Source organism: Conger conger, chromosome 9, assembly GCF_963514075.1.
Source record: "Conger conger chromosome 9, fConCon1.1, whole genome shotgun sequence".
In the NCBI taxonomy this organism is placed as follows: Eukaryota; Metazoa; Chordata; class Actinopteri; order Anguilliformes; family Congridae; genus Conger; species Conger conger.
The window spans coordinates 8,261,678-8,275,186 of NC_083768.1; the positions used below are offsets into that span (position 1 = coordinate 8,261,678).

At 52.0% G+C, this 13,509-nt stretch overlaps 1 protein-coding gene across 1 annotated transcript in view; it reads right to left on the bottom strand.

The window, feature by feature from the left end:
* Positions 1–13,509, bottom strand: part of LOC133136753 (potassium voltage-gated channel subfamily H member 6-like) — a 163,503-nt gene that overhangs the window by 82,885 nt on the left and 67,109 nt on the right. The window contains exons 3-7 of the mRNA XM_061254469.1: positions 4,794–4,987; positions 3,758–3,869; positions 1,583–1,740; positions 1,354–1,513; positions 576–787 (exon numbers count right to left, since the gene is read on the bottom strand). Of these exons, the coding sequence (XP_061110453.1) occupies positions 576–787; positions 1,354–1,513; positions 1,583–1,740; positions 3,758–3,869; positions 4,794–4,987 (836 nt within the window). The remainder of the gene's footprint in view (positions 1–575; positions 788–1,353; positions 1,514–1,582; positions 1,741–3,757; positions 3,870–4,793; positions 4,988–13,509) is intronic.

Genomic DNA, 13,509 nt, shown 5'->3' on the forward strand with positions numbered 1-13,509 from the left:
CCCGCTCCTGGAGATCTGCTGTCCTGTAGGGTTTCACTTTATTCCTGCTCTAGCAGTTGAATGAGGTGAGCTTTCTTAAAGTTGTTTGAAAACCTACAGGACGGTAGATCTCCTGGTGCCAGCAAAATCCTGCATACACACCGGCCCTGCTATAATCCTGCATACACACCACCCCTGCTATAATCCTGCATACACACCGGCCCTCCAGGACTGGAGCAGCCCATGCCTGGTCCAGCTACAGTGTTAACCTGTAGCTTGTGTTCCAGGTGCAGGTTTCCTGCGCTGTGCTGAGTGAGGACACAGCGCCCCCCTGTGGATGTTACCTGCGTGACCTTCTCGGTGACGTCGTGCGTGCGGTCAGTTACCCGCGTGACCTTCTCGGTCACGTCGTGCGTGCGGTCAGTTACCCGCGTGACCTTCTCGGTCACGTTGTGCGTGCGGTCAGTTACCCGCGTGACCTTCTCGGTCACGTCGTGCGTGCGGTCAGTTACCTGCGTGACCTTCTCGGTGACGTTGTGCGTGCGGTCAGTTACCTGCGTGACCTTCTCGGTCACATTGTGGGTGCGGTCAGTTACCTGCGTGACCTTCTCGGTCACGTTGTGGGTGCGGTCCATCAGCTTGCAGGGCGCCACCAGGTCCACCTCGGCGGCCGGCAGCGTGATGAACGGGTCGGGCCTGAAGTCCACGAAGTTGAGCGAGATCTGGGGGATGGCGCTGAGGGCGCGGAACCGCACCAGGTCCGAGTCCGAGGTGGAGTTCTGCAGGCCGGGCTTGTGGTTCACCGCTCCTGCACCGCACACCAGCAAACACAACTACATGAAACATGATACAGTGAATAGAATAAACACAAATCAAAAATATAGGTTATACATATTTTTAGTGATGATGTGATCCATGTCACTGACTGTACCCAAGATGGCAGCAGGCAGCTAGGCACTGGGCTGTTGTTTCACATTTTTCTCCATAATATTTCATTAATAATGGTGATATAAAGACTCTGTGATGCAGCACAACACTTGTAGCGCTGGCATATGCACCCTGTGTGTAGCCCGGCGACAGAGCATCCATGGGTTCACACTCTGGGCGACTGGAATGCCCTCATACAGTCTGCCTGACAGCCACAGCCTTCGTTGGACCACAATGTGTGAATGGGGGAATGGAGAAGCATCAATTGTACAGCGCTTTGGATAAAGGCGCTATATAAATGCCAACCATTTACCATTTACCATTTACCATGCTGGACTATAAACTGGCCTTGACTGCCAGGCTCTGTGCTTCAGGTGAGACCCCCAACCTGAACCCCAAACCCAAACCCTCACCCCTCCGCCCCCCGCCCGTGGGCCCCCCCCTCACCTGTGCTGGAGCAGCGGGGCAGGGCGCGGCCGTCCCAGGGGCCCGGGGCGTTCTCGGGGCCGTCCCCGGCGGTCTGCAGGCTCTGGTGGGACCGGCTGCGGGTGAGGCTGCAGGTGGAGAGGGACGTGTCGGGGTCCAGACGCAGGGAGGACTGGAGCAGCTGCAGGGGGAGGGGCGTGGGCGGGGCCGGGGGGGCCGGGGCCGGGGCCGGGGGGGGCGCGGGCGGGGCCGGGGGCGTCGGGAGCTCGCTCAGGGCCAGGGACCCGTCCTGGACCAGCTGGGACGTGTCCCGCGTCACCCCCGCCTCCGGGTCCTCCCTCAGGGAGCGCTTCCTCGCCCCCCCCGAACCCAGCAGGGGGAGACGTAGCCTGAAGCCATACCGCCCGCCTGAGAGAGAGAGGGAGAGGGGGAGAGAGGGGGGAGGAGGGGAGAGAGGGAGAGAGGGAGAGAGGGAGGGGGAAAGGGGGAGGGAGAGAGGAGGGGGGAGAGAGGGGGAGAGAGGGGGAGAGAGGGGGGGAGAGAGGGGAGAGAGGGGGAGAGAGAGAGAGGAGGGGGAGGGAGGGAGAGAGGGGGGGGAGAAAGAGGGAGAGGAGGAGAGGGGAGAGAGAGAGGGAGAGAGGGGGAGAGAGAGAGAGAGGAGGAGAGAGAGGAGGGAGGGAGAGAGAGGGAGAGAGGAGGGGGGAGGGAGGGAGAGAGCGAGAGAGAGGGAGAGAGGGGGAGAGAGAGGAGGAGGGAGAGAGAGACATAGGAGAGAGGGGCAGAGGGAGAGAGAGGGAGTGATAGAAAAAAGAGAGAGTGGTAGAGGGATGAGGACACAAAGAGAGAGGGAATAGACCAGAAAAGGAATGGAGAGACAGAAGAAAGGGGGGCAGAGGGACAAACAGAGAGAGGTAAACAGGGAGAAGGACAGAGGGTCAGAAGGTGAGCGATAAAGAGGTAAGGCACGGTTATCTGCATAAGGGAGTGTGTACACTGTCTCCTCTGTTCCCATAGATACTGAGGGGCTTTACTGAAGGCCTTCTGGATCACTGCCCTCCCCAAGAGCGGGGCAGCAGTGCCCCACCAGGACCCAACCTCTGAAACACCCACATCTTCAACCGCCCGATTCCTGCAACTTCACAGGCCTGTCACTGACACTGTAAACACAGCACTACTAAGTCAATCTCAATTTCAGTCTTATATTTAGACTTAAGATCTTATTTCTATTACTTTTTTTTTAGCTAAATAAGACAAAAATAAGACAAATGAGGGGAAACAGTTTGACCCGTTCAAGATTTACCCATCGGGACAGAAGATTTCACTTATCAAGCTAACAGTAACTTAAAGGTACAACGGGCAAATTCTAACAGTCAAGAGAGGAACAACAAACCCCTTCAAACCACAACACTGTTTATCCCTCCCCCTTCTCTGTGAATGTGCTGACGTTGAAATGCCATTGGCTGTGGCAATAAGAACCAATTTTCTTATTGTGCGATAACCTTTAAAACAAGCAATCATTTTCAACTTGAGAGAAAAGAAGTGGGATTTTGGCTGCTAATCTGAGTCTGTGAAACTGGGACTGGAAGTGGGGAGAGGAACAGCAGGGGGGTGGGGCTCTTACTGTGGAACAGCAGGGGGGTGGGGCTCTTACTGTGGAACAGCAGGGGGGTGGGGCTCTTACTGTGGAACAGCAGGGGGGTGGGGCTCTTACTGTGGAACAGCAGGGGGGTGGGGCTCTTACTGTGGAACAGCAGGGGGGTGGGGCTCTTACTGTGGAACAGCAGGGGGTGGGGCTCTTACTGTGGAACAGCAGGGGGTGGGGCTCTTACTGTGGAACAGCAGGGGGGTGGGGCTCTTACTGTGGAACAGCAGGGGGGGTGGGGCTCTTACTGTGGAACAGCAGGGGGGTGGGGCTCTTACTGTGGAACAGCAGGGGGGGTGGACTCTTACTCCGGAACAGCAGGGGGGTGGGGCTCTTACTGTGGAACAGCAGGGGGGTGGGGCTCTTACTGTGGAACAGCAGGGGGGGCTCTTACTGTGGAACAGCAGGGGGGTGGGGCTCTTACTGTGGAACAGCAGGGGGGTGGGGCTCTTACTGTGGAACAGCAGGGGGGTGGGGCTCTTACTGTGGAACAGCAGGGGGTGGGGCTCTTACTGTGGAACAGCAGGGGGGGTGGGCTCTTACTGTGGAACAGCAGGGGGTGGGGCTCTTACTGTGGAACAGCAGGGGGGTGGGGCTCTTACTGTGGAACAGCAGGGGGGGTGGGGCTCTTACTGTGGAACAGCAGGGGGGGTGGGCTCTTACTGTGGAACAGCAGGGGGTGGGGCTCTTACTGTGGAACAGCAGGGGGGTGGGGCTCTTACTGTGGAACAGCAGGGGGGGTGGGGCTCTTACTGTGGAACAGCAGGGGGGTGGGGCTCTTACTGTGGAACAGCAGGGGGGTGGAGCTCTTACTGTGGAACAGCAGGGTGGTGGGGCTCTTACTGTGGAACAGCAGGGTGGTGGGGCTCTTACTGTGGAACAGCAGGGGGTGGGGCTCTTACTGTGGAACAGCAGGGGGGTGGGGCTCTTACTGTGGAACAGCAGGGGGGGTGGGGCTCTTACTGTGGAACAGCAGGGGGGGTGGGGCTCTTACTGTGGAACAGCAGGGTGGTGGGGCTCTTACTGTGGAACAGCAGGGTGGTGGGGCTCTTACTGTGGAACAGCAGGGGGGGTGGAGCTCTTACTGTGGAACAGCAGGGGGGGTGGGCTCTTACTGTGGAACAGCAGGGGGGTGGGGCTCTTACTGTGGAACAGCAGGGGGGTGGGGCTCTTACTGTGGAACAGCGGGGGGGGGGCTCTTACTGTGGAACAGCAGGGGGGTGGGGCTCTTACTGTGGAACAGCAGGGGGGTGGGGCTCTTACTGTGGAACAGCAGGGGGGTGGGGCTCTTACTGTGGAACAGCAGGGGGGGTGGGCTCTTACTGTGGAACAGCAGGGGGTGGGGCTCTTACTGTGGAACAGCAGGGGGTGGGGCTCTTACTGTGGAACAGCAGGGGGGTGGGGCTCTTACTGTGGAACAGCAGGGGGGGTGGGGCTCTTACTGTGGAACAGCAGGGGGTGGGGCTCTTACTGTGGAACAGCAGGGGGGTGAGCTCTTACTGTGGAACAGCAGGGTGGGGCTCTTACTGTGGAACAGCAGGGGGGTGGGGCTCTTACTGTGGAACAGCAGGGGGGGGGCTCTTACTGTGGAACAGCAGGGGGGGGGCTCTTACTGTGGAACAGCAGGGGGGGGGCTCTTACTGTGGAACAGCAGGGGGGGGGCTCTTACTGTGGAACAGCAGGGGGGGGGGCTCTTACTGTGGAACAGCAGGGGGGGTGGGGCTCTTACTCCAGAACAGCAGGGGGGGGGGGCTCTTACTGTGGAACAGCAGGGGGGGTGGGGCTCTTACTGTGGAACAGCAGGGGGGGGGCCTCTTACCTGAGGAGATCCAGGGGGGGTGGGGCTCTTACCTGAGGAGATCCAGGGGATGGGGATTTTGCGGCGGATGTCTCTGTGGGGGGAGATGTGCGCTTTCCCGTCGTTCTCCAGCTCAAAGTTCAGGATGAACATGATGACCACGCCCTCCTCGTTCTTCACCGGAACGACATCCACCATGCAGGGGAAACACACACCTGTGCAGAGACACACACACACCGCTGATCACACACCTGTGCAGAGACACACACACACGCCACTGATCACACACCTGTGCAGAGACACACACACACAGTAAAAATCACAGAGCAGGATTACTGATTTAGCTGGATAACTGTGTAAACTGAGTAAAACCCTCCCAAATCTGGAACATGGACTGAAGTAAAAAGAGCCGTTCCGGGTTTTAGTGCAGTTATCCAGCCAACTCAGTAATCCTGCTTTGGCATACAGATCCCTGATCTAAATGGTAAATGGTAAATGGCAGGCATTTATATAGCGCCTTTATCCAAAGAGCTGTACAATTGATGCTTCTCCATTCACCCATTCATACACACACTCTCACACCGACGGCGATTGGCTGCCATGCAAGGCCCCAACCAGCTCGTCAGGAGCATTTGGGGGTTGAGTGTAGGGACACTTTGACACAGCCCGGGCGGGGGATCGAACCGGCAACCCTCCAACTGCCAGACGACTGCTCTTACTGCCTGAGCCAATGAGACGACTGCTCTTACTGCCCGAGCCAATGACATGACTGCCCTTACTGCCTGAGACAATGAGACGACCGCTCTTACTGCCTGAGCCATGTCGCCCCCCATACAGATCTCCATACAGACTATCCATGGCACACAAATGATCTTTTTATCAGACACCGAATACTTGCCAGTCATTGCATTACTAGATATATTATACACTTTTGACTTTCAACAATGGATTTAAAACACTAAGGGTTACTGATGTTGTATATACCATTATCAATCAGATAGCTTCAACATAACCTCAGCAAGCATTCACCAAATCTTTTCAATGACAAAATTCGAAAACAGAAAATAAATAAAGGTAGTGCAGACTGGCTCCACTAGAGGGCGACAAACACCAGCAGATTACCCTACAGCGGTACTGTAAATGAGCTGCGTGTTTGCAGTGCGAGGCGTGGAGATCCCCTAACGTTTCCCTGTAACGCGTCTCTGTCGTCGTCTCTGCCGCGCAGCACAAATAAAACTGACCTGAGTCAGCTTCAACGGAAGAGAAAGACCCAGACAAGCTCCCCTGAGCTCCTCACGGTCCAATCAAAACCAGGTTGCGCCTGGCACTGGTACGCACATTAACTCTGATGTTATCTATAGATCTCTGTAACACAGACAAGGAGAATATGGTGTTTCTGCAAGAGAGAGGCCATTACAGCCTGCCCCGGATGGATCACAAAACTTTTTCAATAAAAGTACAGTTATTAAACAATAATTTGAAACAAGAATATTAAGGACAACAATAAACATGCACTCGTCGCGGTTGGTCCACACGGGCAACCAGGAGGTAGCTGTCATCTGGCACCTGGGTATCATCACTGGCTAGATCTACAGAAATGCCCAGTGTAGGCACAATAAGATCCGCACAGCCGCTGGGCCCTTGAGCAAGGCCCTTAGCCCTGCATTGCTCCAGGGAAGGACTGTCTCCTGCTTAGTCTAAAATCAACTGTACGTCACTCTGGATTAGAGCGTCTGCCAAAATGCCATTAATGTGATGTAATGTAATGTACAATCAAAAGAAGAAATACACAAAACACACAACTATACCCTGGCCCGCCACTAGGGGCCTCCACAATCCCGTAGTCTCCTATAACACAGTGAGGCCCGGGCGCAAGCACGCAAATCAACACCATAATCGTAAACAACGATTTATAAACTCCACACCAAGTACAGCAATAGGTGCCGAAATATAAGATGGACTTCATCTTCTGTTAGTGCCCGTCTTTGCACACTGATTGGGATACACTGAGAACGTCTGAATGTATGAGAAAGTATAGCCATTAAATGACATGTTATTAAAATTTTAGCAGACGCTTCTATTCAAAGTGACTTACAGTTGATTAGACAAAGCAGAAGCCAATTCGTAACGGATCTTATCGTGGTTACACTGGGGCTTGTGTCACCATCATTCCGGGTCCCGGTCATGCACCTTAGCCACTAGGCTACAGGCTGTACTGGATATACTGAGAATACTTGAGTGTTTTGGGAATATATATCCCGTAAATGATATATTAATGTAATGTTACACTTCCATTACCGTTAACTGGCGGCCCAGGAGGAGAAGTCTGTAAATGGAACCGGGTTTACATGGTTACTTCAGAGACGGGAACGGCGCTCGTCTGCTTTAATTGGTTATTTTTGATAATATGTAGATACTGTACACCAGCGGGGACTGATTGGTTGGTACTGCAGCATAATTTGCTTAGTAAATTCTCGGAAGATTCTTCAAATTAATGAGCCGTCTCTTCGCTGATAGCGGGTTAGTTCTCGCGCGCCATTATTCGCCACAAGAAATAAATTGGTTTTGCAGCAAATTTATTTTCACTCTAATCTAGGCTTGCCTCGACTAATTTTTCTCCGTTCCGGTGCCAGCTAGCATACTGTAGAATAGTGCGGGGCTTGTGTGTGTGGCAAAAGAAAAAAAATACTGCATATTTGCATTTGAGTTAATTTTCACGTTTAATTCATGAACGGAGTTGAGTAACACACACACATAGTAGCTACAACTAAAGTTCAAATAACTTAAATTAAATTGTATTTTTTATAGCGCTTTTAACAACCGACTGTCCCAAAAACCGCTTTACATAGTAACAGACGGAAAGAAAAATGGGCCCCAAGCCCCCGAGTAGCATATGACAGTTTAGGCACACTTTAGAGGCAGGAAAAGGCGAGCATGGTTGGGCTGAACGGCCCGTTGTTGTCATTACGTTATGCTTCACACGTTATATGGACAATTTACGCTCCGAGCATGGGTGGATTCTGAAGCAGCCTTCCCGGTTCACATCTGACAGCTCTATCTGACGTTATGTGCGGAATAAACTGACATATGATGATGAGACGCAGTCGGGTTTTACACGGGCAGTCGTGTTAATGAGACGTGGATTACATCGGGGACTAACCCCCGCACCCCCAAAGCTGAACGCAACGCACGTACGCTAAGTAAAAACCGAATAAACTGAAGACCTAATTTGGTTTCATTTTGCTTGCGGCACCATCACTGTAATAAAGTCAAACAACCCTCCCCCTACGGAGTCATAAACAGAAATCCTATTCCAGGCACTCGGGGGGCTCCGTATTACTTCCTTGCAACCGCGGTGTTATTATCTTACACACAATACAGGTTTGATTTAAAATGCACATGACGTTTCCCAAATTCCATTTCACAACAACGCAACTGAACATGAAAGCTAAATATTTTACAGCACCGTAATCCATAATTTCTCCAAATGACATTTGAAAACTAATCATGACCGAGTGAAGTGCAAAGCGAATTTGAGTTTGGTAAACGGTGGGTAAGTACGCATCTGATTAACTCAATACTGGTAGAAACGATTAGGCTCAACATAAATCAGGGGTGCCACCGAGTGCCGAGAGTACGCAAGTTTCATTCCAACCAATCACCGCACCAGCTGACTACACTAATTAACACTCCTTCAACCGGAGAGGAACTAATTGAAGTCAGCTGGTGCAGTGATGGGTTGGAATGAAGACCCGCATACTCTCCGCCCTCTGGTAGCGCAGCCCCGTCCTACTGGGTTCATAATAAGAGGTGTAAAAACGCGGCGTAAAAATCCTGCCACGCGTTTCCCCCCCACCCATGAACTCACTGTCAATACCTTTCTTTCACCAAGTAGTTCTACCTCCTGGCTGAATAATTGTACTAATTAGCAATTCCAGGCGTATGGAATTAAATACTGAGGAGAACCTTTGCTTTCTCAACCTGGATTTTGCACCTGTGGAAATATATGCCATGGGGGGATGCTGTGTTTAGCAAGCCGGATTTAAGCTTGCTAAACACACTAAACTCAAGTGTGGAAGTTTCCGGCACGTTGTCGTCACGGTGTAGGACGCAGGGACGGAGAGAGTTATGGCCCGCCGTACGTTTCCTGCGGCGCCGCTGATTTAGGATTATTACTCCCCACCCTGCTCCCTCCATCCAACGTTTCACCTCGGCTCGCGCGCTCATCCGGCTCTCCGCCGCGAGTCTGTTTACGAAATCCGCGTTCTCCCCCCCCCGACGCTCGCGCAGGAGCCGGCTCGCTTTTCCTTTTTTTCCATTTCCGGAGCTCGAGAACATTCGTTACACTTTTTCATAACTACGCGGCAGGACGCTTATCGCACAGTCTGTGCAGGTAGCACACATTTTTTACGTGCACCAACAGTGCATCTTTCACCATAAAACTCCGCTGGTGATGAGCTTGCAGTGGAGTTTTTATTGTCCATCAAGCGCCGACGTCAAAACAGGACAGTGACCATGGCAACAAATATACTTTTATTAAGTTCGTTTATGTGTGTGTCAGGTGCTGCGGCAGGCTACACAACGGCATGATCATAAGCTGACCTTTTTCCTTCATCCATGATATTAACCAGGCATATTTTTTTCTTTTTTATTAGGAGCGAGAACATAAATACAATATACTAATAAAATAAATACTGCTTCTCCATGGAGATCGCTCTCAATCATAGTGGACACAAGCAATTGGCTACATCCTGTGCAGTTTCTGCACATCTAGAAACTCGGAGAGGAATAACAGGTTTTTCTTATCATACGAGGTACACAGTGGACCTGACTGTGAAACTTGGCTGTAGAGTCTGTCCTGAACGTCTGTTCCACTCTGTGACCTGTATCTGACCCCACAGCAGGTGTTCCATTACACAGTGATGTCACATCTATCTATGACACCCACCCGCTGTGGCCACGCCCCTTCATGGGCAGGAGTCCAGTGTGATGTTTCATGCACTGGGGCACTCTCTTCTCTCAGGAGAGGAACAGTAGCAAAAACCACACACTCACACAAGCACATAACCCCACACACCTGTGTGTGTACACACAAGCATACACACACATTAGCATACACACGCGGGGTAGTTTGTGTCTCGTCTCCCCACCCCTATCCCCCTCAGAACAGGCTCATGAGGGTAATGACAGCTCATGAACAATCTTGGCCAGAGCAGGCTTCGCTAGAGAGCTAATGTCAACCAGCAGCTCAGCCACAAATATTAATGTTGCGGAGGCTTCCCAGAGCTGGTATGGGGTGGAAATACCGAGGTGGGCATGCACAGCAGGTCCTGGTGGTTCAGCCAAGGCGGAGGGGTGGGCCGGCTACTGGGGGCCGTGGCTCGCCCTGGCCTAGCAGTCCCGACACGGCCAACGTAGGGGAGGAAGGAGGAGGGAGAGAAGGAGAGAATAAATGAAGAAAGTAGAGTGATTGGAAGAGGAAAGCAGGCAAAAGGTACTGAAAGAGAGGGTGAAGGAGACACGGATGAGGAAAAGGAGGGACAGAGGAAGAGAAAAAAGGAAAGGAAGAGAGAGGTATCGAGAAGGAGGAATGGGAGAGTAGGGAGGCGGAATAGGAGAATTCTCCCGTTGGTCTGTTTGGTCTGAAATTTATGGTTGCACAGGCCTGAAATGCTTCTGGGCACCGGGGCGCACGTGTGAATGGAAAGCAGTTCCAGGAAAGCACATGAAGGATTTATGTGCGGCCAGGGGGTGGAGAGGGCTCCTCCAATGGACAGCCTGGTCATGTGACTTAATCCTCTAGTAGGTCTTTTTGGAATGTTTTTTATTTTTTTTAGTGTTCTAGCACTCCATTGGTTTCAGTCACCAGTAGTGATTGTGACATCGGCGTTAGAGAGTGTTCAGATCAGAGCATTCTAATCACACGTCTGTGACCTCACACCTGTTAAGGGTTAAAGCCATACAGCTCAAGTGCAGGTCTCTCTGTCGTATGGAGCCGTCAGCCACGTTGGACTTCCCTTCTCTTTCTTTCTCTTCTCTCCCTCTCTCTCCCGCTCTCTCCACCCTCTCTCTCTCTCTCTCTCTCTCTCTCCGCCCCCCGATCTTGTCAACATACCTGGTGACAGACCACCCCCAGCTGGCAGGGGAGGGGGGGGTGGGGCATGGTCCATCTGTCTCCCCTGACAACAGAGGGCCAGAAATAACGGCCCTCAACGAGCCACTTTATTTGGGACGGGGGGCCCAGTCTGTCAGGTATCCTGGCATGGGCGGGGGTGGGGGGGTGATAGGGGGGTAGCTAAGTTTCGGCACACCTGTCGACAGAGAGCCTCAATCAGCAGCAGCGGACAGCTGCAGGTCACTGGGGGGCCGCACAGAGCACCCGTCCCAAAAAGAGGACCTCCCGCCACGATGACTCAGTGTTCTGGAATCTTCCCCGTGCCAAACAAACCCCTTCACAGAAGGTGCGACTTCCTTCAAGCTACCGTATTGTCTGATAACAGTTTGAGTCCACCTATCCATCCATCCATCCATCCGTTATCTAACCCGCTTATTCCTGGTCAGGGGTGCTGGATCATATCCCAGCATGCAATGGGGTAGAAACACCCAGGACAGGCCACCAATCCAATCCATCGCAGGACACACACCACTATTCACTCACACACCGTTCACCCACACACACCGTTCATTAACACACACCGTTCACTCACAGACACCCTTCACTGCAGTGGGAGTCGGAGGCTATAAATAAAAGCAGTTCATAAATGTCACTGTGACAAGGGCACGGTTCGCAGGAAGGAAGCAGGGCACTCTGAGGATCACACACACCGGGTAATTAGGCACAAACGTGGACTACGTTGTGAATTAGTCCAGGCCGCTGAAATGTGTGCTTCCGGGGAACCGCCGTTTGAGAGAAAGAGCGTGTTCATAGAGACGGCGCTGAAACGCTCGGTTAGGTTAGATTTCTTTTTACCTGAAACCCACGAGGGGGAAGGCCGAAGACTTTGTGTTTATTTTTAAAGGAAAGGAAACTGTCTCTCTCTCTCTCCCTCTTTCTCCCTCTCCCTCTCTCTCTCCCCCCTCTCTCCCTCTATCCCTGCTCTATCCCTGCTCCTCGAACCCTTGCGTAAAAAACGTCGGCGCTGTCCGGACTTTCCGCAGCTCCCCGCGTCCAGCTCGTCCGCCCTCCCGGGGGTGCGTCACGGCGTGTGACACGCACACGCGCCGAGGTCAGGGGGGGGGGGGGGGGGGGGGGGTCACCGCTGGAGGAGGTCACAGGCTGCGATGATTGACACGTCAGGACCTCCTCCTGGACAGCTCCGCCGGTCCTCTGCGGGGCGTGTGTTAAACTCGGGTGTGCGGAGAGAGCGGATGAACCGGTGCAAGGGAAGTAACGGCTATATTTAATTTACACGCAAAGTTCCGGGGAGGAATTAAAAATCCTCCGTTCTCACATAAACTCCCCCCGCTCGGACTATGAATTCTTAACGTAGATGAAACTTGCATTTTAATGCCGGCCATCCTGTTCTCCGTGATATGTCTCTGTGGGAGCTCGTCCAGAGTAGAGAATAATATCACACTACCCTTTTGCACACTCACTTTTATTCTTGATGGCTACCCTTAGGAGAGCAAAGGCAGTTAACATGATTACAGTGGGTCGGGTACAGCAGGGTACAGCGTTAACAGCCCCTCTGTAATAATAGAGGCTTTTAATATTTTCCTGTAAAAGAGAGACCTGGCACTTTGATCCTTTCAAGATTGTAATGTAAAAATAAATCCCACAATGCACCTGTATTTCTGCATTTAGATGCTCTTATCCAGAGCTGCTTAAAGGCAATGCTTAAATGCTTTTATATGCCTTGATATCTATGGAAACAACTCGGGGTGGGTACCTTGGCCAATGTCACCCTCTTTGACCAAACGTGATGTCAGTGTTCTTGAACTCCTCTGCTTTTATATATCAGTAGTGATGGTACAGAACATTCTCATCACATTATTTGTGATCTCACACTTAACCCTTTGGGTTTTTTTCAAAGTGCATTTTCAAAATAATAAGTGTTCTAGAACTATCAATTACCCGTCGTGATTGTTACACCTGCATTATTAGAACGTTCACTTAAGAACATTCTAATCACATAATCTACACAAGGCAATTATGGCAATGCGCTGCTCTGGTTAAATCTTAACCCTTTCAGCACCAAGAGTGCCAAATGGCACTGTGGGAACATTTTCAACCGTTTGGGAATAAAATAAAAAATTACTGTTATATTATTGTTTTCAGCCCCTATTAAAATGCTCCTTTTAATTTTAATTTTCTCAACCAAAGCCAAAAAAAACCCCTCAAGATTTGGGTCGATATTGGGCTTGGGACTGAAGGGGTTAAGCGTTCGGGAGATTTGCGAGGCCGTCTCCTGCGTCTCAGAGCGTTCCGCGTGAAAGAAGACGGCAGGCCCATCTCCGTCTGGCAGCTTTGTTCAAAATGAAGAAATATGGAAAAATGTTCTCGCATGCCTTCGCTCCGAGTCTGTCTTAGGCCCTCCATCATTCGCATTCTCTGCTGAGGAGGGATAACACTCCCTTTCGTATAATAAAGTTTTAAGAGAAGCAATAAGGTACGTAATGTGTTTAAAGGCCTGCCATTGCAGCCTCTCCCCCAGGCCCAGGTGGGTTTCCCTGTCTGGGAGACGGTGGGACCCCCCTGGTCTCAGAGACGTGTGGTCACTGCCACCAGCAATCATCA